We start from the raw sequence: 22,224 nt of genomic DNA on the forward strand, positions 1-22,224 counted from the left end.
GTAGAGTATCTTTATAATCACCCAGTTACGTTGTGACGTTTGATAGCACACAAGGTGTTCCTTCGGTAATCGGGAGTTGCATAATCTCATAGTCAAAGGAATATGTATAAGTCATGAAGAAAGCAATAGCAATAAAACTTGAACGATCAACATGCTAAGCTAACGGATGGGTCTTGTCCATCACATCATTCTCCTAATGATGTGATCTCGTTCATCAAATGACAAGTCATGTCCATGTCTAGGAAACTTAACCATCTTTGATCAACGAGCTAGTCTAGCAGAGGCATACTAGGGACTCGGTGTTTTGTCTATGTATTCACACATGTATCAAGTTTTCGGTTCATACAATTCTAACATGAATAATAAACATTTATCATGATATAAGGAAATATAAATAACAATTTTATTATTGCCTCTAGGGCGTATTTCCTTCAACACTCTCCCCTCTGGTTGCTATGCACCTTCTAGATAGATCTTGCGTGATCGTAGGAAATTTTTTGAATTACATGCTACGTTTCCAACAGGGGGCACACCCCAAACACACACAAAAGGCTTGAGGGCAGGCCCCCTTTCTCCAGAGTAGTCCACCCCATGGACTACGCGTTCATGGAAGTAGCTAAGGTGTAATCTCTCCTCTTTGTCATTCAATACAATGGCCATATGAGTTGCCTGACATGATTATGGTCTATCTGATGTAACCCTAGCGATGATATTGATCATGTGATGAATTATTCTTTTATGTTCAGATTGTGTTGATGCCCTATGTTTGATTTATAGATGCATAGTTGTCTCCGATTATTTGTCTTCTCTTGGCCAGTTTAGATGGGTAATCAGTAGTGGGAAGGGTGTGCGTTAGATCGGTTTAATCTTGCAAGTAAACTACCATGGTGACAGTAAATGGAAAATGCTTGCATTGTATTATTGCCACTAAGGATAAATGCTTGCGTTTTTTAGTTCAAGATGGAAGGAAAGATGTTCCTTTTTTCCTTTTTTTAGTTGCAGCTGGATGTTGCGAATTCTTCCATTCCATTATCTTCTGATATTGAAATTCAACCATACGGTCGTTTGAGGAAAAAAAAAAGAGGAAAAACTTTGACAAAAGAAGTCGAAAGAATAAAACAATCCAAAATATGAAAGTTTGAACGCAAAACACAAAGGTTTAGATAAACCAGTTTTATATTTTAGAATTAAGGTTAACGGTTTCCTAGTTTGGAGACTGAATTTTTTTAGACAATGGAACTGGAAATTTTTTGGAGCAAGGCGGCCATGATCCTCACCTTATATGGCTTCCAAAGAGTCTCATGGATCGCCACCACTTGCCCTCATGGCCTCGCCGCCGGCTGGTCCGCATTGACATCGGCACATCAGATTTTGATAAAGATTTTGAAGGCGACATAGTGGGAAGCATGTGCTACCGGCTCGCTGGCTCACGGCGCCTTCGGTGGTTGCAACGTGTTCAAATACACATCAACATATATATGGGCAGTTCACGCCATTCTGAAGCACACACATTTTTGGAAAGTACATACACACACATACAATACACGAAAAGTAAACACAAATACAAAAATACAACACCGGAAGTACGCGCACACACATTGATAAAGGAAGTATATGTATATTACCGCGGGAAATACATACACACAAATACCGGAATCACACTCACATACAAACACATGCTATATTTGGGGAAATGCACTCACACAAATACCAGAAGTACACATACATACAAAATGCACACTAACATGAGAAGTACAAGTATAATACCATGAGAAGTACAAAGATATTGCCGTGGAAAGTACAACCTGCATCAAAACATGTTCATCAAAACTTATCAACATCGAATCTAGTTTTGAACGTATGAACACAAAGAAAGCGAAAGCATTTTGTAATTTGGACGCTCGATATAAAAGATATTGCTGTTTCAAAATTAGATCCACCAACACGTACGGGAAAAACCCCACCAAAGCACCTTGGTAGTCAAAGATACTTTGCACCACGTTTCACTATCAAGGAGCAACATGAGTCTTTGCAAAAGTATTTTTGTTGTTGTTGTTGACCAAAATGAATGGGTACCGTCATGAATTATGCTCGGCCGGCCCCGATTGGGCGAAAATAGAATTAGAGGTCGTCCTCCTTTTTTTTCCAAAAGGAAGAAGTTTCGTTGATTGTTTACGGGGCTGGATAGCTAGGGATGTCGATCACGTGTAGCGATTACATCCCATCATGCCTAAGAATCTCACACGCGGCCGCCTCGTCATTGTGCAAATGGTTGCGCTTCGACTTAAGGGCATTTCCAACAGCCGTGCTAAATACGCGCCGCGCCGCAAATTTGCTCTTTATAGCGCGCGCGCAACCGATAGAAGGGCTCCAGCGGACGCGCAATAACCGCACACGTGGCACATAGAGTTGGGCATGCGGTCCGGATCGCCATCGCGCGCTGTGTATTTGGGGCGCCAGCTTTGGCACGCGGCACACACAAGCGCTCGCGCCGCACTCTCTCCACCGTGCCACCTTCGCCCCGCACGCGCCGGCACCGGCGAATTGACCCGATGGACGCCCGCGCCGGCACCCCCCCCTCACCCCTTCCTACAGCCGCGACCCCTCCACGGCCGCCGCCGGCGCCGGCGCCGCCGCCGCAAACCCTAGCGCGGGGAGATGCCACGACCCCTCCACCGCCGCCGTCGCCGCCTCACACACCTTCGTATGAAGATGCCATTGAAGATCTTGCCAAATCTTCCGAGCTTCACGTGATGAGGATGCGGCGCACAACAATGAAGAGGAGGAGGAAGAATTGTCATCGGAGGATGAAGACGAGGACGAGGCTTGGTTGTTGATGTGCCTTTTGTTTGTGTCATGAACTTGGTTTGCATTTTAAACTTGGTTGGCTGATCTTGTGGGCATGAATTTGAACTTGTGGGCATGAACTTTTTAGTCATCAACTTGTTTTTTTGAAATTATATGCCATGTTAATTGCATTTTGAATGTTTGAAATTCATTTTGTGTCCAAAGTGCAACATATAGCGAGTCGCGCGCGCTATATTTTTTCCACGCGCGCTGCATTTTAGCGCGGCTGCTGGAGCCAGCGCTGCCCGACACGCCAAATCAGACGATGGGCGCGCTGCAAAATAGTTTTTAGCGCGCCGCGCATTGGGCGGCTGTTGGAAATGCTCTAACTGCAGCAATCCTCGCCGGAGCAGGTAGTGTGCTCCTCCTATTTCGCTTCACCATAACCCCGCAAGTCAATGTGGGCTTTTGAACTCTAGATCAAAACCACCCAGAAACTATGCACCCGAAGTGCAAAGCTAGCTAGTCGTGGCTTGATTGATTCTCAAGCTGCACACACACGTACATGTAGACGTGTACATGAACTCGACCAGAGCTAGCTAGCTAGATCAATCGATCGTCTCGACGGAACTTGCAAACGTAGACGGAAAAACTGATCGGGAGATTTTTGGTGATAGCTACAGGCTCGTCTCAAGCCTGGTAGTTCTTTTGTATTGCTTTGATCTGGTGTTACAACGTGGGGTACAGAGTATATATATATAGCAGGTAGAAGCTAATCTACTCGGTTACATAATAGGAGTACTACTTGGACTATGCGTGTTGATCCGTGTCCGACCAGTACACAGCACCACACAACACGTCGTGGTTATCCTACAGTCAAGGCCTACGTAGAAGACGCCCGTCTCAACAGCTTCGTCTCCACCGACACACGCTCTGGCTCGGCGGAGACGACAACGTCCTTTGGGTACAACATCTCCATCTCAGTCGCCCTCACCGTCCGTAACCTCAATACGCTGCCCACAGGCATCACGTACACCAAGCCCCTGGCGGCCACCTTCCTCTTCCACGACCGGCTTGTGTACAACGTCACGGTGGCGGACAAGGGGCACAAGCACAAGCCGCTCAAGAGGGAGGTGCACCTCCTCCACCCCAGCAGCAGAACGCAACGGGGGTGTTCAAGGTGGAGAAGTGGAGATGCGCCTCTCCGGAGGGCTCACGCTGCAACGCCAGCCGCCACCGCCCGGCCTTGATGTCATCGTGTTCCATGAAGTCGACTGCGAACCTGCCAAGCCCAAGAAAACCGTCTTTTCACGAATGTATTATTGGTATGGTGCCTCTGCTGCTCCTCGATGCGCCACGCCAAAAATCCCCTCTGTAGGGTCTTCTCGGACTTGTTCTCTCGTCTCTTTGGGCTAAACCTGTCAGGCATGAGCTGTAGTCCGGGGCATACACATGATTCATGCATGAGGTCTACGGGCGCCATCACCAACTCATGAGCAGAAGAAAACAGATAAATTCAGTGAAACATCGACGAGGGCTACACGTCACTGAACGGGGGAGCTTTATTTCTCATCAAACATAATAGATTTACTCGACATAACAAGTGACGACAAAGCACGCACCCAGATACAGGGGGCTAATTAAAACTGCAACATGGAGGTCCCCATGGACAGTTCATCCATCTTATTGAATCGAACAAAGCAAAACACGTACGCTGGGTTGAAATAGACCAGAAACTGCGCGCGTCACCGTCGGCAGGCTCTATCATAATTCAGACCGTGTAAACACCAAATGCGATGAGCTGCGTATCGTCGGCACGCCCAAAGAACCCGACGATGCTTTGGTCTTTCGGCACGTCAGCGTTGAAAGGTGTACCGGTTGTACGGCCATATGGTCCGTACGTTCCTTCGTTGGTGACAAACTTAAGTGACTCAATAACAGTCTGCCCATTGTAAAGGCTGACATATGTTCCAGACACTGCTTTTAAAATCTCCCGAGGCCCCAGCTCAACCTGTAAAACGTGAAGGAAAGGAAATGATTGATCATCAACTGACCTTGTAATTTTGCCAACTCTACAAAGAACAACGGCTAGTAATCCCAGAACCAAAACTTGAAAAAACTTGAAAAACAAACCTTTGTGCGGATGCCATTACCACCACCCCAAGAACCTGTGGTGCGCCTCTTGCCAGATAGGTCAACGTAACTGCATGAAAACATTGCAATTATCCCCTCATGGACGATTGTCATACTCTCTATGCGCCATGGTTGTTCTGACTCCGTAACTGAACCACCATGTCCACCCCATGGGCCAGTCTTTGTGAGAGTGGGCAAGCTCTGTATCATGGACAAGCAATATATATGATCCCCATCAGATAGCTTATATCCATTCCTAATGGCTGGCCAACAAGGATCGGCACGTCGATGAACTTGCACATAATTAAAGCACCAAAAAAAAAAAGCATCAACTAATAAATACTCTTATCACCTGCATGCTGCAAAATCCATGGAAGCGAAGCTCCCATGTGTTTCCATCCTTTACTTTTTCATGGAATTTCACCTTGACTACACCACGCGCCATCGCAAGATCACCTGTCCCGCCAACGATAGACCACTCACCTGCTTGTTCAACGCGCACTGTCTGTCCAACTACATAGAGCGTGGACCCCTTAAACCTGTGTAATTGGACTTTTAAGTATCCTAACAAGCTATAGTTTATTTGGCCCGCGCCTGAATGTACAGTGATGTTACCGTTGACCTGACAACTCTTATACAAGCTTTTTTCTTTCTTTCTGAAAATCAAGGGCTAGCGTCGGGTGCTTATAATTATAATGCGCAGCAAGGGGCTAGACTACTACTCTCTCTAAACTTTAGACTAAGTCGTAGAACTACAAATAAAGCAAGATATACCTAAAATAGAATAGTGTGGCCTAAATACACATGAAAAATACAAATATAACATGTACATATACCTCCCATTCTCGAACACAAGGGTGAAGGATTGGTGCGATGCACCAGCATGGATTTGCATCCCTTGGGCATGACCGACTAGATTCGCGCCCGAGCCATCGCCATCATATATTTGCCAGTTGACAAGGCTTGCCCCTCCCCACCCAGTGGTAGCATTGTTCTCTTTTATGCTGGCATAGCTTGGGGGATTAGAAATGTTGTACAAGTAAAGACTACCGAAGTTAAACTCGGTGTTTTCCACGAGTCCAGGGAACGGTGTAATCTGGAATTTGGCCATGGGCGAGTGGCGGGGAGAATACTAATGCTCAAGTTGTAGCTTACTAGGATGGCTAGCTGGACTGAGCTTGTCTTAGTTTGTGTGTGTTGTGGCTGACGATGTAGGGGTATATTTATAGAAAGATCTCTCCCCTCTCTGGTTCACGTGCTAGCACTACTGGAATTTCCAACTTTGCCGATTGCCTAGGGCACTAGACAATGTCTGCCGAGTTTCACACTTGGCAAACATGAAAGAGTGTAGATTTCTATAGTGTAGCCAAGCCGTGGAGAGAAGAGAACGAGCTCAACCGTGCGATTCACATGTAGCCGAGTTCACCGGCTAGCTGTGGGGTCACCTCTGTCTTCTCCTCGCATTCTGTTTTTATAAACTACTAGCACAAATGTCCGTGCGTTGCAACGGGAGAAAAGAAATCACACACTCTAACCATAATAAGCATTCAAGGACCCTTCCTCCTCGGTCCACGTCATCTATTTGAACACGACAACCCACAAGTGATAACACTTAGATCAAGTACAATAGAGCTGAGTCAGCGGGCTATAAGGAATAAACTAGTATATTTTTGCTTAGTTGAAGGAAAGAGAAGAGGAGAGAGAAGGTAAGCGGGCTCTTCGTGAAGAGCCAGCTCTAGCACGTGCTCCTAGACACTTTGTGAGAATGAAAGATGGGTCATATAACAAAAAAATAGTACACTCTTTTAATCTATTATTGTACATCTTAACTATAAGATGGGCTGTATATGACATGATATTGGCTTATAGTCAGCAGCTGGCTTTACTATTAACCATGCTCTTATCCTCCGACCCAGCCTCGCCGATGATGGTCACAGTGTCCAGCTAAGCACAACATGTCTATATATGGTTAATCCCGAGGTGATAAGGTCAATCACCTCTTGGCAAACCCGTTCTTGAACTACATCCGCAAAAGAAAATATCTGAATTAAACTATCGGGCTGGACATGAGGGCCACCCTTCCTGAGTCCCTCTGCACACACAATACATGTCCCCTGCATATGGTCCATACACCATTCCTCATATTGCCCCTCGCTTTTGAATATGGACTTATTTTATGGAGAGAGGGAAGGTCCTACACATGTCCCGGCATGCCTCCTCCACACCACACTATGGTGTAAAAATGTATGCATAATAATTAGTTATTTTGTCTCTGCAAATGCACACTACATGGTCTAGCTTACAGAAGGTAAATTACAACAGTGGTAAAATTTAGAGACAACTATTTACAACCCATCTCATATCAAAGTGATATAATCAGATGTAAGGAAACCTCCTTTTGGTAAACATTGTATAGAGTATGTTATTTATAAATATTATAGAGTTTAAAAATATGTGCTAGCGCCGTGTCGCGCCGTCCTTCTTGCGTCGTCCCCGGCTAGCTAGGGCTGTGTCCTCCGCGTCGTCCGTGTCGCCGTGGTGCCCGTGCTAGCTAGCGCTGCGTCATCTGTGTCGCGTCGTCCTTCTTGCATCGTCCTCATGGTGACCGTGCTAGCTAGGGATGCGTCCTCCACGCGCGTCGTCTTTCTTCCATACTCTGGATCTGAAGAGGTCAAGGAGGTTGAAGAAAAAGAGCCATCGGATCAAAGCATCTAGGGCTCGATCGGAGGAAAAAGGAGAGGCCGCATTAGCTTCCTTGCTTTGGAGACGTGTGTAAGTGGGTTTGAGTCATTGGGAGAGGAGAGATGATCGTGGGAAGGATAGGGCTCGCTGGGCTTGGGTTGATCGACTTGGACCCAGTCAGATGAGATCGCTCAATCGCGAGAGAGGACTGATCGATCATCGATCATAGGAGCTTGACGAAAAGAGGTGGAACGGGAAACCTTACCCTGAGAAAAAAAAGAGAAACCTTCCTTCTTTTAAATCTCAACCGCCGATCTTTCAAGTTAACATAAAATTAACGAAGATAAAGGAGCGACGTATGGAGAACTATGAAAGCTTCCGTCCTTTATTATTAGGTAAAGATCTCGCATTCTCTCAACTCATACCACTTCACGTTCCTGCCTCCTGTCTCCCTTTGTATTTTTTTCGAAAAGGACTCAGATCTACTATAAAGGTTCACCAGAAGTACAAAGCACCCCAACTGTAACAAAAACTACATCAAAATCCCTGGACCACCGAATGACCACTGCCGCTGCCAGAACGAGCAGCCGACACGCCGCTGTCGCCGCTCCCATACCAGAGCTAGCCGAACCTTGTCGATGACAGCTGAGAAGTCTTCATGGATGTGCCCCTAAGGACCAGTGCCCCAGAGCCGCAACCCTCACTGTTGAACCTTTGAATCGATCCGAAGAACCAGACACCAAATCTCGCAACCCAAACCTCGCCGCCCCAAGGAGCTAGCTGGAATCTACAACGAAGCTCCGTCTAATCCGTCCCGACGGACGAACTTTGTGAGGATCGGAGTCCGAAAGACTGACTCGAAGAAGAAGCGGCGCCATCCGTCCGAGCTACACTCCTGCGAGGACTAAAACCTAAACCTATATACTAGCCGGAGCCGAGGCACCAGGATTCCCCTCCCCGCCACTGACCGCCAGAGCTGCAGACTGAATGGAGGCGAATCAACGGGCTCGCCGGAGTAGATCGAGGGGAGGCATGCATGGCCCATATTTAATAAATTTTGCATTGATGGATATACACGCGAGAGTTTGCCAAAACAAGATATACACGCCAGAGTTAGAATCTCCAACACATCACCGTTCCAGACTCTGCGAACAGGCAGACGTCCCCAAGTTCCATTAATATATCCTCTGAATGCTAATGGTGTATTGGTGTGCATGTATAACTTGGGGAGGAGAATATTGTTTAATAAAAAGTGCCTTGTGTTCGTTGAGTCTTTCTTCCCCCCCCCCCCCCCCCCCCCCCCCCTCGCATGGTGACTAGGACAAAGCTTTCCTTGCGTGGCTTCATGCGCTTGCTGCGACCAGGCTTTTCGTGGGTGTTTGTATGCGGTGAAGTTGGAATCGCTGGCTTGATGACTGATTACGATGATGCTTTTATGCATCCTCAATGGTAGTTTTTTCTCAATGGTGTGTGCGTAATTTTTGTTGGGAGCCAGGTCGGCTGATGGTATGCTGTGGATATCATGTTCTATGAGGGGTGATGTGGGCGTTCGTAATGTTTTTTGGTTGATTAACTGGACCATATTTTCTTAGTCATTGAGGATATGAGATGAGGCAAAACTTTTGCCTCCATGTTTTCAAAATGGAAAGCGATTAGAATCGACCGGCGGATTACATGCTCACGTCCACCGCTTTGGTTGCCCGCCAGGTGGCCTACTGGACCATCCACGTTTCTCTCTTCCTCAATCTCTTTTCCATAGGCAACTGCTCATCCTTATCTAGTGGAGCGAATGGAGGCGTCTTCTGCCAACCGCTCCATTTCCTCTACCTTTCTCCATCTCTCTTCCCACGCAACCCAACTCGTTGTCAAGGGGCATTATACAAGGTCGCAAAGAGCGCCGCTGCAGATGACTGCCGGCACAGGCCAACACCAACGCTCTCCTCGGTCATGGCCGGCCATGGCCGCCACCATCTCAAGCTCCTGCAACAACGCCTGTCAAGCAGACGAAAGGGATTAGGCGTTGGAGGGCGGTTTTGTTTTTTGCAACAAGGCTCTTATTGCAAAAGGGCCCTGTTTCAGCCTCGCAAAAAATCCTCATTTTTCCGCAACAAAGCCTTTGTTGCGAAAAAATTCTGCAACAATAGGTTTGTTGCGAAAATTTCTGCAACAAGGCCTTTGTTGCGGAATTTTCTTGCAATAAAACCTCTGTTGCAGAAAATACTGTAACATCATTCTTGTCGCAAAGGGGTGGTTGTTCACGTGGGCACATCGAACGACCATAAGCATGTCCATCCAAGGGTCAGCGAGGCGGCGGATATTTTCTTATTATCCGCCGGCTGACGCGTAGCGCTGCCCTTTAAAAATAGCCTATATAAAATATAATCAATTAGAATAGAGAGTATCTAAATAATACACGGTTACGTACGACTAATTCTTTTTTAGACCAGTTATACGTATGTCCAATTTTTTTAGTTGTTACATACGACTGATTGTTTGTAGAGTTGTTACTTTTTTTTATCATAAATCTTAAGATGATATGCCGGCTCAGTCTCTTGAAGACGCTCATACAGGTAGGGTGTGCATGTGTATGTTCATAAGGGTGAGTGTATGCGCGTTTATATGAGAGCTTGCATCGCTACTGTGTTAAAAACATGAAAAAAAAGAGTTGTTACTTTTTACGACTACTGAGAAACGACCGCTAGAGTACAGCGCAGCGTCTCTTCTGTATCCGGTCCCCGACATCCAGCTCTGACGGTGACCTATGGATTCATGTGTCACATGCAATACTAGTGGTGTCTGCTGTCTTCATTTCTTGTACTACACCTCACGGGCGTGTATCACGTTTGTTTGTGAGTACGGAACGGCCTTTTGCGTCAGCAACCAAAGGTGAACAGATACAACGATCCCAGTCGATCGTCTTATCAGTTCCAAGAGTACGCATGCGTACATAGCAGTACAGCGCCAGAGATTTCTGCCCCACTCGACCTTTTGTCCATAGCTAACCAAATGGTCCTCCTCCTGGTTGTCCCTCGTGGTATGTTTCCCACAAATTAAGGTCACTAATCGCCAACCCGTGCATACCTTCAAAGTAACTATCTTATTCTATTAAAATCACAAAGTAGAATATTCCCAGATACTTGATATGCTTGACAGTTCATATATCCTTTAAAGTAACTAAGTACATTTTTTAAAGAAAATAATCATGACTTGTTTTATTGATCATCAAGTAACAGCAACGAAAAAAAAGAGTTGGTAACTAAAGAACGCATTGGAATTTAAAAAAGACATAACTTAATACATTTGAAATTTGTGGAACGCCACGACTTCAAGAGAACCTTTGTTTAAAATCATAGCAAATAATCTTAATAACGGATTTGTATTAGATAGTATAGATGTACTACAACCATGATGGTCTTAGGTGATTTTTTTTACTGCTGAGTTTACACGTACTGACTGCATGACACTCTTTTACGCTATTACCGAGCCAACATGCCTGGATGAGGGTTATGTACTTCTCCTTTTGTAGACTCTCGGATTCTTGGTTCTTGGGTAAATGGGAAACAATAAGAGAGCCTGGTAGTTCCAATCATGGACACATGGATAGCTTTGACCCTTCGTACACGACGCGGCCACAATGATGATTCATTGCCTCCGTTGGTGGACTGGATTGGGTGGATTTTTGTGTCAACCTGCATGACATGAGTGAGAAGCTTTGATTAGACCTCAAAGTGAAATCATGAAGACAACTTGTAAGCTCCAATCAAATCCAGAACACAGCTACACCTTGCTTCTGATGGATGAAGACATCATCTCTTACATGTCGCACCTGCACCTGTTCATTGCTGGCTCTTGTGCTACAAAATCCAAGAAACAAAAGCAATGCTTTGAACTCTAGCAGCCGCCGCCAGGCCCCCCAACCACGCCCTCTCCCACGCCGCCGCCGCGGCCGGAGGGCCGGCCGGCGAAGCCGCGCCGGGCCCTAGGATGGTGGCGGCGGGGCTGTTCTCCCTCGTCGCCCCGCGCTGTCGTCCCCGTCTACCTCCACCCATCCTCACGCTGTCGGCGACGAAGGGCTGGCGGCGCGGCTCTGCGTTCGTGCTATGTGTTGTACTACCGCTTGTATTCACTCTTCTTTTATCAATGCAATGATACGCATGCTTTGCGTATTCGTGAAAAAAACTCTGACGATCTGATCACTCGAGCAGGTAAAAATAGCAATGATTAGCAATATGTATAGCATTAATATCGATCAGGGAAGTACCTCAGTTACATCGTGTTTTGATGGCCTATTTTTCATGTGACTGGATCAAACTGTTCTTGAGAATGCAGTCGTCGTGGAGAATCCATCCGATAGAATAAGTAGGCACAACAAATATAATGTACTATTGTCTATGGAGACTTCCCCTACAGTAATTTTATTTATTAAAAAATACGTAAAAATAATTTGGTAATATCTTATCAGATTTTGTACATGAGAGACGTCCTCGTGCAGTCCCCGCGTCGCTCTCCCAGGAGCGGCTCGGGCGGATCTGCAAGCCGCCACGGCCAGCTCCCTCCCACCCCTTCCCGCACCTCACCGCCGCCATAGGGCGCCGCGGGCAAAGCCCGCACGGCGTCGACGGCGGCGGGATTGTCTTCTCTCACGCGCCTCGACGGATCTCGAGCGGCGGAGGCTGATGCGTTTACGTCGGCGGTGCGGGCCTAGGAGCAGGGCGCGGTCCAGTGTCTTACCTCACGTGCCGTGGTCGCCTTCAACGCTGCTGGAGGCTGGCAGCTGCGGCTGGGGCGGCGGCCGGTTCTCGCGGCGATCGGATGCCGGGGCGGCGGCCCCGGAGCTTGGCGGTGGTGGCGGCCACTGGGCTTGCGGCTGCGCTCCGGCGTGTGCAAGCGACAGCGGCCCCTGTGCGTGGTCGGCGGCTCTTCGACCCAGACGGCGTGGAGGGTGGCGGCGGCCCGGCGTGGCCGGCGACCTGGATGCGGTTGGGCCGGCGGCTCGCTGGTCTGCCGGAGATCCAGGGGCATCATCCTCTCCGACTCGATCTGCTTTGAATCGTGCTAGTTCCGGTACAGGAAGATTGTCGTCATCTCCCGGTGCTGGCTACATGGATCTGACGGCGACGGCTGGACCCTTGGTCTAGGCTTCGACAGAGAAGACGGCGGTCCGTGCACAAGAAGCGGGTGGAGTTCTTCGAACAGATCTGGGTGAAAACATGCTCTTGGCTAGATGCCAATGCCGGCGATGGCGGCGCTCTACGGTGTCGTTCTCTTCTTGAAGGCATCGCCGTGGAGAAGTTCTAGACAACGATCTGCTACCTCCAGGGGAAACCCTAGATCGATAGATCAGAAGACGGCGGCGCGTTTGTGTCGTTTCCCCCTTGGGGGCGTCTTTCTTGGAGGTGTATGCGGGCTTGAGGGACCAGTGGACGACGTGTTTGGTGGAGCGGTGCTTCATCATGCACATTGATGGTGACAGATCTCGATGGCTTGGCGCTCTGGAGATTAGGCGTCTAATGTGTGATGATGGACTCGCGCATGCAGGAGGGTGACGCTGCCTGGTGTCGTGATGGCGTCGATGGCAGATAGATCGGGCAAGGTAGATGCAGCAGTACAACACTGAAGATGGATCGGTGGCAGGTGGCTGCGACGGCCTCATACCCGGCAGGTGTCCTGGTTCAGGAGTGCGCCGGACTGGTGGGTGTCCCATACCTGACAGGCGTCCTGGTTGGGACCCCAGGTCTTAGATTTAGGTTTGCCTGCAGGGTCTGTTTGGTATTAGGCCCAGACTATCAGCATCCCTTCACCAACTGCATAGGAGTAGCGACAGATGTTGCCTAGACGGCAGTTTTAGTCTTACTGTTGTATGACTTTGTAAGGTCTTGTGCGAATAATTAATAAAGTGGCTGTATGCATCATCCAGATGCAGAGGCCGGGGGTCCTCCTCCATTTATACAAAAAAAAAATCAGATTTTGTACATAAGTGGGAGAGAGATATAATAGTAGGTTCTAAGATACATATACAAACCTTATCAATTGAGAGGAAAATATCCGTCATTGTAAACTGGCAGGAATAACTCCATTAATTTTCTACAATACCAGACCTAGAGTAAACCAAAATTTTGGGTTCAACATAACACCATAAACTTTTTTGTACGGGCCAAGGGTCCATTTAGTCTCCAACTCTCCTCTCTCTCCCTACTTCATAAAAGAGAAATCAAGCACACGTGGATATGTGTGAAGCTTATTTTGCTTGCGCATTGCCTACATACAACTGAAAGTAATCAGCACTCAAGAGCTTGTCGAAGTTATTTTTGAGATGGACAACAACTGCAGTTTGGGGTGTTGTAGGCTGCTGTAACTGCCTTGGCTTTCCCGATGGTGGTTCCTTGTACCATAGCTGGAGTCACAGGAACAGATCAGCGAAAAAGATCTTATGTAGCACTATGCGGCTGAAAATCAGGTTAGTTTCTGCCCCATGTAGCGGCGTCATAACTATGGAGATGCTCCCAGCAAAAAAAAAAAAAAACTTTGGAGTCGTACCTCATCGTTGCCTGTCTCTAAAGTGATAATTTTATCCCTAAATGATGGAAGTGATCAATAGTGGCCAATATTGAAGTAACTATTACCTATGATGCAAATTTACACTGTCCATGAATTCTCAGTAATTAACTATGGTACAATGGACTGATGGCCAGACCTCATGTGCCAAGAACAGAGATGAGAGACAGGCTGCAAAATAATGCAATGCACCAATAATACTTGCAATGTGAACATTATTGCTGCAGAAAATAATCAAAACTGAATTCCTGTAATGTCACAAATATATATAAGTGTGGTAATAAGAAAGAAAACCCCTATACCATGACAATTGCATGCAACAATGCAGATGAGAGAGAAGCAGAACGTAAACATCAACGAATATGAAGCTGACTACCACTACTCGGTTGCTGCTAGTCAACACCAGGTGATGTGATGCGTCCACGCCCACACCACACGCCGCCATCCGGCAGCTTACACACGATGATATCCTTGCAAAAAAAAATGTGTAGATACATGTACATTCATAGTATCTGCAAACTAATTTTCATCAAAAATATGTTTTCATATGTATTTATAGAAAAAACTTTTGATTGTTTCAAAACATTGAAATAACTATTTCGATTTATCCATAATATTATCGGGCTCCGAGGAGCCTGGGTGGCAAAACTTCGCACTCGGGTAACGCGTCCCTATTGTTCTCTGAATACACCCCCATATTGCTAAGACGTCTATTTGGATAATAGCAGGAATATGCAGAACAAAATATACGTAGAATTTTTATTCGACATGGAACGGCCTAAACTACACATTCTCCAGTGGGATTTATGACCTATCTTTTACATGTTTTATTGACCAATCGATGATGCCCATTGTACCATGATTTAGCCTAATTCTATGATCAGTTTTTGTAAATTTTGCATGAAATGAATTGTTACTGTCGTGACTAATAAGTAATTGTTCTCAATAAGTCAATGAAAACAATCGTGTTAAGAAAAATAATCATGTGCGAAGTGAACACGAAGACATTTACTCCATGTTGAGCCTACAAAATGATTGTGTACTGCCACGTTGGTCTTTACACCCGTCTGCTAAAGAAAAAATCAGGACCCCGAAAGAGTGTTCACGTGCTTCACGGGAAGACATATTTCTGACAATCGCGCAGGATACAGGGGTAGCTTTCCAGAAAAATCATCGGCACGGACTGCTCTAGACAGCAGAAATTATCAGTGCTAAAGCTGCTCCGTGTCACTCCAATGCTCTATAGATCGGATCACAATCTCACCATCCACTTGTGAAAGGTATCCAAAGTTTTCAGTGTACACAATGGCGGAGACCTGACGCTGTGCGAGCTACATAAAAAAGCAAAATCATGTAATTTTAGCACATGCACTATTCACTATAAAAAATCCATGATTTCCTCATGGTAGAATCAGCGCACCCAGGTCCAAGCACCAGGACTTGATATGGGTGCTCTCATATTTTCTGAATTTATTTCAATCTTTCCGGTGCTATTCTTTCAGCGGTATAACGTGCCTATCGAGTACAAGGTGCGTGTGATGACTTCGTCTATGTCAAAATCTGTTGCCCCAGTCCGTCAAAGGTGTTCGTTGGGATAGGGTGTCCCTGTGTATTCGTTCATAGAAGTGACTGAGTGTGCGTGTGCATCTATACTGTGTTTAAGAAAACAAAACTTAAAAAATCAGCGGCACCAAACAGCCAAAACAAAATGGCAGGTACATCGGCAAACAGACATATCACCGCCCCAGCTTTGCTACTTTCAACATGTACGCGGAATGAGAGCCGGGAAATACTAAACGGTGACACGCTCATATATTGGCTTTGCAGTCAGGGTTTTATCCGATCGAAGCCATGCTGACTGTTCCGTCTCGTTCACGGACGGTTCGGTCCCATCGTAGTACTGTACTACTGGATCTTGCAGGCACAACGACCAGAGCCTCGCCCGTGCATGTCGGTCCCTGTTTAGAAGCCATTCGCATCGGTCCAGTACATGCATGAACCTCCTTAAAGGATGCGTATACATGCTATGGCTATGATATTATTATCCCTAAATGGCTAAATGGCTCCCTTTTAACTCAGTAAGCACATTATTGGCCCATCAAAAAACATATTTTCACATCTAACTCCTTGAAGTCATGTTAAACTGTTTGGCACATCTAATACACGTAGTGACACCAAATGGTTTGGGACCACTACATGTATTAGAAACGCCAAACGATTTGGCATGTCTTCCGGTATAGGAACCAAAAAAGAGCACACACCAGTGCTGGTCGAGCACGTCGCTGTGCTTTGGCTCCTCAGACTATCGTGCTTGCTCGCACCACTGCTAGCTTTAGCCTCGTGGTCTGATGTCGCCGCCCACTGTGTTGCCGGCTACCGCTGGTTTGTCGAGCCCATGCCGGCAGATGCGTGTCAACCGCTCTCGCCTGGCGACCTTCCTTATGTGTGTGCTGACGCAAACTTCACGCCTATCAGCAGGAGTCGCCGCACCACTCCAAGTCGTCACCACCATGGCCCGTTGCCGCTGCCAACCACGTGCTTGGCTTGGCACGCCGCGAGCACGTGTACTACCACCATCGCGTCGCACAAGCCACACCCGCTGGCCATCGTCGGGTTGCAGACTCGCACCATCATGCCAGCGTGCCACCGGGAGCTGTAGTGTTGCAGACGTGCCTTGGCCGCCCACTATGTTGTCGGATGCTGCTGGTGTGCCGAGCCCCTGTGCCGGCAGATGCGGGTCGCTCACTCTTGTCCACTGGCTTTCATCCCGTGTGTGTTGGAAATATGCCCTAGAGGTAATAATAAAGTGGTTATTATTATATTTCCTTGTAAATGATAATTGTCTATTGTTCATGCTATAATTGTGTTATCCGGAAATCGTAATACATGTGTGAATACATAGACCATAACATGTCCCTAGTGAGCCTCTAGTTGACTAGCTCGTTGATCAATAGATGGTTACAGTTTCTTGACCATGGACATTGGATGTCGTTGATAACGGGATCACATCATTAGAAGAATGATGTGATGGACAGGACCCAATCCTAAGCATAGCACAAGATCGTGTAGTTCGTCTGCTAAAGCTTTTCTAATGTCAAGTATCATTTCCTTAGACCATGAGCTTGTGCAACTCCCGGATACCGTAGGAATGCTTTGGGTGTGCCAAACGTCACAACATAACTGGGTGGCTATAAAGGTGCACTACGGGTATCTCCGAAAGTGTCTGTTGGGTTGGCACGAATCGAGACCGGGATTTGTCACTCTGTGTGACGGAGAGGTACCTCTGGGCCCACTCGGTAGGACATCATCATAATGAGCTCAATGTAATCAAGGAGTTGTTCACGGGATGATGTGTTACGGGAACGAGTAAAGAGACTTGCCAGTAACGAGATTGCACAAGGTATCGAGATACGGACGATCGAATCTCGGGCAAGTATCGTACCGATAGACAAAGGGAATTGTATACGGGATTGATTGAATCCTCGACATCGTGGTTCATCCGATGAGATCATCATGGAGCATGTGGGAGCCAACATGGGTATCCAGATCCCGCTGTTGGTTATTGACCGGAGAGTTGTCTCGGTCATGTCTACGTGTCTCCCGAACCCGTAGGGTCTACACACTTAAGGTTCGGTGACGCTAGAGTTGTAGAGATATTAGTATGCGGTTAACCGAAAGTTGTTCGGAGTCCCGGATGAGATCCCGGACGTCATGAGGAGTTCCGGAATGGTCCGGAGGTAAAGATTTATATACAGGAAGTCCAGTTTCGGCCACCGGGAGAGTTTCGGGGGTCACCGATATTGTACTGGGACCACCGGAAGGGTTCCGGTGGTCCACCGGGTCGGGCCACCTATCCCGGAGGGCCCCATGGGCTGAAGTGGCGTGGGAACCAGCCCCTGGTGGGCTGGTGCGCCTCCCTTGGGCCTCCCCATGCGCCTAGGGTTGGGAACCCTAGGGGGTGGGGGCGCCTCCACCAAACTTGGGGGGCAAGTTTTCCCCCTAGGCCGCCGCCTCTCCCTATATGGGATCTCCAAGGGGGGCGGCGCCCCCCTGGCCCCTATATATAGTGGAGGGGAGGGAGGGCAGCCGCACCCAAAAGCCCTGGCGCCTCCCTCCCTCCCATGACACCTCTTCCTCCCCGCTTGCGCTTGGCGAAGCCCTGCCGGGATCCCGCTACTTCCACCACCACGCTGTCGTGCTGCTGGATCTCCATCAACTTATCCTCCCCCTTGCTGGATCAAGAAGGAGGAGACATCTCCGCTCCATACGTGTGTTGAACGCGGAGGTGCCGTCCGTTCGGTGCTAGGATCATCGGTGATTTGGATCACGACGAGTACGACTCCATCAACCTCGTTCCCTTGAACGCTTCCGCTCGCGATCTACAAGGGTATGTAGATGCACTCCCCTCTCTCTCGTTGCTAAATGACTCCGTAGATTGATCTTGGTGATGCGTAGAAAATTTTAAATTTCTGCTACGATCCCCAACAGTGGCATCATGAGCTAAGTTTATGCGTAGTTTCTATGCACGAGTAGAACACAAGTTGTTGTGGGCGTCGATTTTGTCAATTTACTTGCCGTTACTAGTCTTATCTTGATTCGGCGACATAGTGGGATGAAGCGGCCCGGACCGACCTTACACGTACGCTTACGTGAGACAGGTTCCACCGACTGACATGCACTAGTTGCATAAGGTGGCCCGCGGGTGTCTGCCTCTCCCACTTTAATCGGATCGGATTCGATGAAAAGGGTCCTTATGAAGGGTAAATAGAAATTGGCATATCACGTTGTGGTTTTGGCGTAGGTAAGAAACGTTCTTGCTAGAAACCTATAGCAGCCACGTAAAATTTTGCAACAACAATTAGAGGACGTCTAACTTGTTCTTGCAGCATATGCCGTGTGATGTGATATGGCCAAAAGGATGTGATGAATGATATATGTGATGTATGAGATTGATCATGTTCTTGTAATAGGAATCACGACTTGCATGTTGATGAGTATGACAACCGGCAGGAGCCATAGGAGTTGTCTTAATTTATTGTATGACCTGTGTGTCAATGAAAACGCCATATAATTACTTTACTTTATTGCTAACCGTTAGCCATAGTAGTAGAAGTAATAGTTGGCGAGACAACTTCATGAAGACACGATGATGGAGATCATGGTGTCATGCCGGTGACGATGATGATCATGGCGCCTCGAAGATGGAGATCAAAAGGAGCAAAATGATATTGGCCATATCATGTCACTATTTGATTGCATGTGATGTTTATCATGTTTTACATCTTATTTGCTTAGAACGACGGTAGCTTAAATAAGATGATCCCTCGCAATAATTTCAAGAAAGTGTTCCCCCTAACTGTGCACCGTTGCGAAGGTTCGTTGTTTCGAAGCACCATGTGATGATCGGGTGTGATAGATTCTAACGTTCGAATACAACAAGTGTAAGCCAGATTTACATACGCAATACACTTAGGTTGACTTGACGAGCCTAGCATGTACAGACATGGCCTCGGAACACGGAAGACCGAAAGGTCGAACATGAGTCGTATAGAAGATACGATCAACATGAAGATGTTCACCGATGATGACTAGTCCGTCTCACGTGATGATCGGACACGGCCTAGTTGACTCAGATCATGTATCACTTAGATGACTAGAGGGATGTCTATCTGAGTGGGAGTTCATTAAATAATTTGATTAGATGAACTTAATTATCATGAACATAGCCTAAAACTTTGCAATATGTCTTGTAGATCAATGGCCCACGCTAATGTTGCCCTCAACTTCAACGTGTTCCTAGAAAAAACCAAGCTGAAAGACGATGGTAGCAACTACACGGACTGGGTCCATAACCTAAGGATTATCCTCATATCTTCCGAGAAAGCATATGTCCTTGAAGAACTGCTAGGTGATGCACCTGTTTTCCCAGCAACTCAAGACGTTATGAACGCCTGGCAGTCGCGTAGTGATGATTACTCCCTGGTTCAGTGCGGCATGCTTTACAGCTTATAACCGGGGCTCCAAAAGCGTTTTGAGCAACATGGAGCATATGTGATGTTCCAAGAGCTGAAAATGGTTTTCCAAGCTCATGCCCGAGTCGAGAGATATGAAGTATCCAACATGTTCTACAGTTGTAAGATGGAGGAGAATAGTTCTGTCAGCGAGCACATACTCAAGATGTTTGGGTTGCTAAACCGCTTGTCTCAGCTGGGAGTTAATCTCCCGGATGATGCGGTCGTTGACAGAATCCTTCAGTCGCTTCCACCTAGCTACAAGAGCTTCCTGATGAACTTCAATATGCAGGGGATGGAGAAAACCATTCCTGAGGTATATTCAATGCTGAAATCAGCGGAAGTGGAGATCAAAAAGGAACATCAAGTGTTGATGGTGAATAAAACCACTAAGTTCAAGAAGGGCAAGGGTAAAAAGAACTTCAAGAAGGACGGCAAGACAGTTGCCGCGCCCGGTAAGCAAGATGCCGGGAAGAAGTCAAAGCATGGACCCAAGCCTGAGACTGAGTGCTTTTATTGCAAGGGAAATGGTCACTGGAAGTGGAACTGCCCCAAGTACTTAGCGGATAAGAAGGCCGGCAATACCAAAGGTATATATGATATACATGTTATCGATGTGTACCTAACCAGCACTCGTAGTAGCTCTTGGGTATTTGATACCGGTGCGGTTGCTCATATTTGTAACTCAAAACAGGAGCTGCGGAATAAGCAGAGACTGGCGAAGGACGAGGTGACGATGCGCGTTGGGAATGGTTCCAAGGTCGATGTGATCGCCGTCGGCACGCTACCTCTACATCTGCCTATGGGATTAGTTTTAAACCTCAATAGTTGTTATTTAGTACCAGCTTTGAGCATGAACATTGTATCTAGATCTCGTTTGATGCGAGATGGCTACTCATTTAAATCCGAGAATAATGGTTGTTCTATTTATATGAGAGATATGTTTTATGGTCATGCCCCGCTGGTCAATGGTTTATTTTTGTTTAATCTCGAACATGATATTACACATATTCATAGTGTGAATGCCAAGAAATGTAAGGTTGATAATGATAGTCCCACATACTTGTGGCACTGCCGCCTTGGAGACATAGATATTTGTAAAGTGCACACTGATTAGAATGTAGCAGATCCGTTGACTAAACCTCTTTCACGGGCAAAACATGATCAGCACCAGATCAACTCTATGGTTGTTTGATTCATCACAATGTAACTAGATTATTGACTCTAGTGCAAGTGGGAGACTGTTGGAAATATGCCCTAGAGGCAATAATAAAGTGGTGATTATTATATTTCCTTGTAAATGATAATTGTCTATTGTTCATGCTATAATTGTGTTATCTGGAAATCGTAATACATGTGTGAATACATAGACCACCACATGTCCCTAGTGAGTCTCTAGTTGACTAGCTCGTTGATCAATAGATGGTTACGGTTTCCTGACCATGGACATTGGATGTCGTTGATAACGGGATCACATCATTAGGAGAATGATGTGATGGACAGGACCCAATCCTAAGCATAGCACAAGATCGTGTAGTTCGTCTGCTAAAGCTTTTCTAATGTCAAGTATCATTTCCTTAGACCATGAGATTGTGCAACTCCCGGATACCGTAGGAATGCTTTGGGTGTGCCAAACGTCACAACATAACTGGGTGGCTATAAAGGTGCACTACGGGTATCTCCGAAAGTGTCTATTGGGTTGGCACGAATCGAGACTGGGATTTGTCACTCTGTGTGACGGAGAGGTACCTCTGGGCCCACTCGGTAGGACATCATCATAATGAGCTCAATGTAATCAAGGAGTTGTTCACGGGATGATGTGTTACGGGAACGAGTAAAGAGACTTGCGGGTAACGAGATTGAACAAGGTATCGATATACGGACGATCGAATCTCGGGCAAGTATCGTACCGATAGACAAAGGGAATTGTATACGGGATTGATTGAATCCTCGACATCGTGGTTCATCCGATGAGATCATCATGGAGCATGTGGGAGCCAACATGGGTATCCAGATCCGGCTGTTGGTTATTGACCGGAGAGTTGTCTCGGTCATG

General features: G+C 46.9%; 1 protein-coding gene across 1 annotated transcript; it reads right to left on the reverse strand.

Moving 5' to 3' along the window:
- Positions 1-4,331: 4,331 nt before the first annotated feature.
- On the reverse strand, positions 4,332-6,119 carry LOC109761857 (mannose/glucose-specific lectin). Its single transcript, XM_020320682.3, has 4 exons — positions 5,757-6,119; positions 5,273-5,459; positions 4,921-5,121; positions 4,332-4,798 (listed from the first exon to the last, which is right to left on the reverse strand). Exons 1-4 carry the CDS (start codon positions 6,029-6,031, stop codon positions 4,559-4,561), a joined length of 903 nt encoding a protein of 300 aa, XP_020176271.1. The 5' UTR covers positions 6,032-6,119; the 3' UTR covers positions 4,332-4,558.
- Positions 6,120-22,224: the final 16,105 nt, after the last annotated feature.

The sequence above is a fragment of the Aegilops tauschii genome, chromosome 2 (assembly GCF_002575655.3).
Source record: "Aegilops tauschii subsp. strangulata cultivar AL8/78 chromosome 2, Aet v6.0, whole genome shotgun sequence".
Classification (NCBI taxonomy): domain Eukaryota; kingdom Viridiplantae; phylum Streptophyta; class Magnoliopsida; order Poales; family Poaceae; genus Aegilops; species Aegilops tauschii.

Coding starts and splice junctions, on each gene's coding strand:
- LOC109761857 (XM_020320682.3), bottom strand. CDS start 6,031: ATGGCCAAATTCCAGATTACACCGTTCCCTGGACTCGTGGAAAACACC. Junction 5,460..5,756: donor CTTGTGTTCGAGAATGGGAG/GTATATGTACAT, acceptor CCAATTACACAG/GTTTAAGGGGTCCACGCTCT. Junction 4,799..4,920: donor GTAATGGCATCCGCACAAAG/GTTTGTTTTTCA, acceptor CACGTTTTACAG/GTTGAGCTGGGGCCTCGGGA.